This window comes from Oncorhynchus kisutch, linkage group LG7 (assembly GCF_002021735.2).
Source record: "Oncorhynchus kisutch isolate 150728-3 linkage group LG7, Okis_V2, whole genome shotgun sequence".
NCBI lineage: Eukaryota > Metazoa > Chordata > Actinopteri > Salmoniformes > Salmonidae > Oncorhynchus > Oncorhynchus kisutch.
The window spans coordinates 53171939-53173123 of NC_034180.2; the positions used below are offsets into that span (position 1 = coordinate 53171939).

General features: G+C 55.5%; 1 protein-coding gene across 1 annotated transcript in view; it reads left to right on the plus strand.

Moving 5' to 3' along the window:
- The first annotated feature begins 263 nt into the window (after nucleotides 1-263).
- Nucleotides 264-1185, plus strand: part of slc8a3 (solute carrier family 8 member 3) — a 1975-nt gene continuing 1053 nt past the window's right edge. Inside the window, exon 1 of the mRNA XM_020476657.2 lies at nucleotides 264-1185. This exon is cut by the window's right edge and continues 1053 nt beyond it. Within this exon, the coding sequence (XP_020332246.2) occupies nucleotides 385-1185 (801 nt within the window). The 5' untranslated portion in view covers nucleotides 264-384.

A 1185-nucleotide genomic window follows, 5' to 3' on the forward strand; every position in this document is an offset into this window, starting at 1 on the left:
ATGGACTTGTTGTTGATGTCTCTCCGTCTGTTGTGTTCTGTTCCCTCTGATAGGTGGAAGTACAGAGTGGACTGTCCTATTGTTTCTATACTATAAGTCTGATCTCTGTATTGTAGCCAAGTACAGAGTGGACTGTTGTTGATGTTATTTCTCACACTGTTGTCGTCTGTTGATGTTATGTCTAATCTCTCTCTCTCCCTTTCTCTCCCCCTCTCTCTCTCTCTCTCTTTCTCTCGCTGTCTCTCTCTGTCTCTCTCTCTCTCTCGCTGTCTCTCTCTGTCTCTCTCTCTCTTTCTAGGTGTTGTGAGGTATCAACGACAGCCCAGTGCTGGATCCCAGAGGGCTTGTCAGTGTGGTAAGGACCCCCAGGACCCCCGAGGGTGGATGGAGCGCTTCAGGCCGAGGCTGACGAGGCTGGGGCAAGGGATCAGGACCGGGTCGTCGTCCTCTTACCCAGCATGCCTCTGGTTGGGCCTGCTCTCTGTGGCCGCCGCCTTCCTGTGCGCAGAGGGCGATCGCACCCACCCCAGCCCCGCCACCACAGACTCCCACAATGCCACCTGCTCCGAAGGCACGTCCAGGTGCAAGCCAGGAATTGTCTTACCCATCTGGTACCCCGAGGACCCCTCCATGGGGGATAAGATGGCCCGAGTCATCGTCTACTTCGTAGCTATGATCTACATGTTCCTGGGAGTGTCCATCATAGCAGATCGCTTCATGGCGGCCATCGAGGTCATCACCTCCCAGGAGAAGGAGATTATTATTAAGAGAGCCAACGGAGAGACCACCACCGCTACCATCAGAATCTGGAACGAGACGGTCTCCAACCTGACCCTCATGGCCCTGGGTTCTAGTACCCCTGAGATCCTGCTGTCTGTCATCGAAGTCTGCGGACACGACTTCGTAGCTGGCGAGCTGGGGCCGTCTACGATCGTCGGCAGCGCTGCCTTCAACATGTTCGTGATCATCGGCCTGTGTGTGTCTGTGATCCCCGAGGGAGAGACGAGGAAGGTGAAACATCTCAGAGTGTTCTTTGTGACGGCGGCGTGGAGTATCTTCGCCTACATCTGGCTCTACATGATCCTGGCGGTGTTCAGTCCCAACGTGGTCCAGATATGGGAGGGGCTGCTAACCCTGGCCTTCTTCCCCATCTGTGTCATCCTGGCCTGGCTAGCCGACCGACGA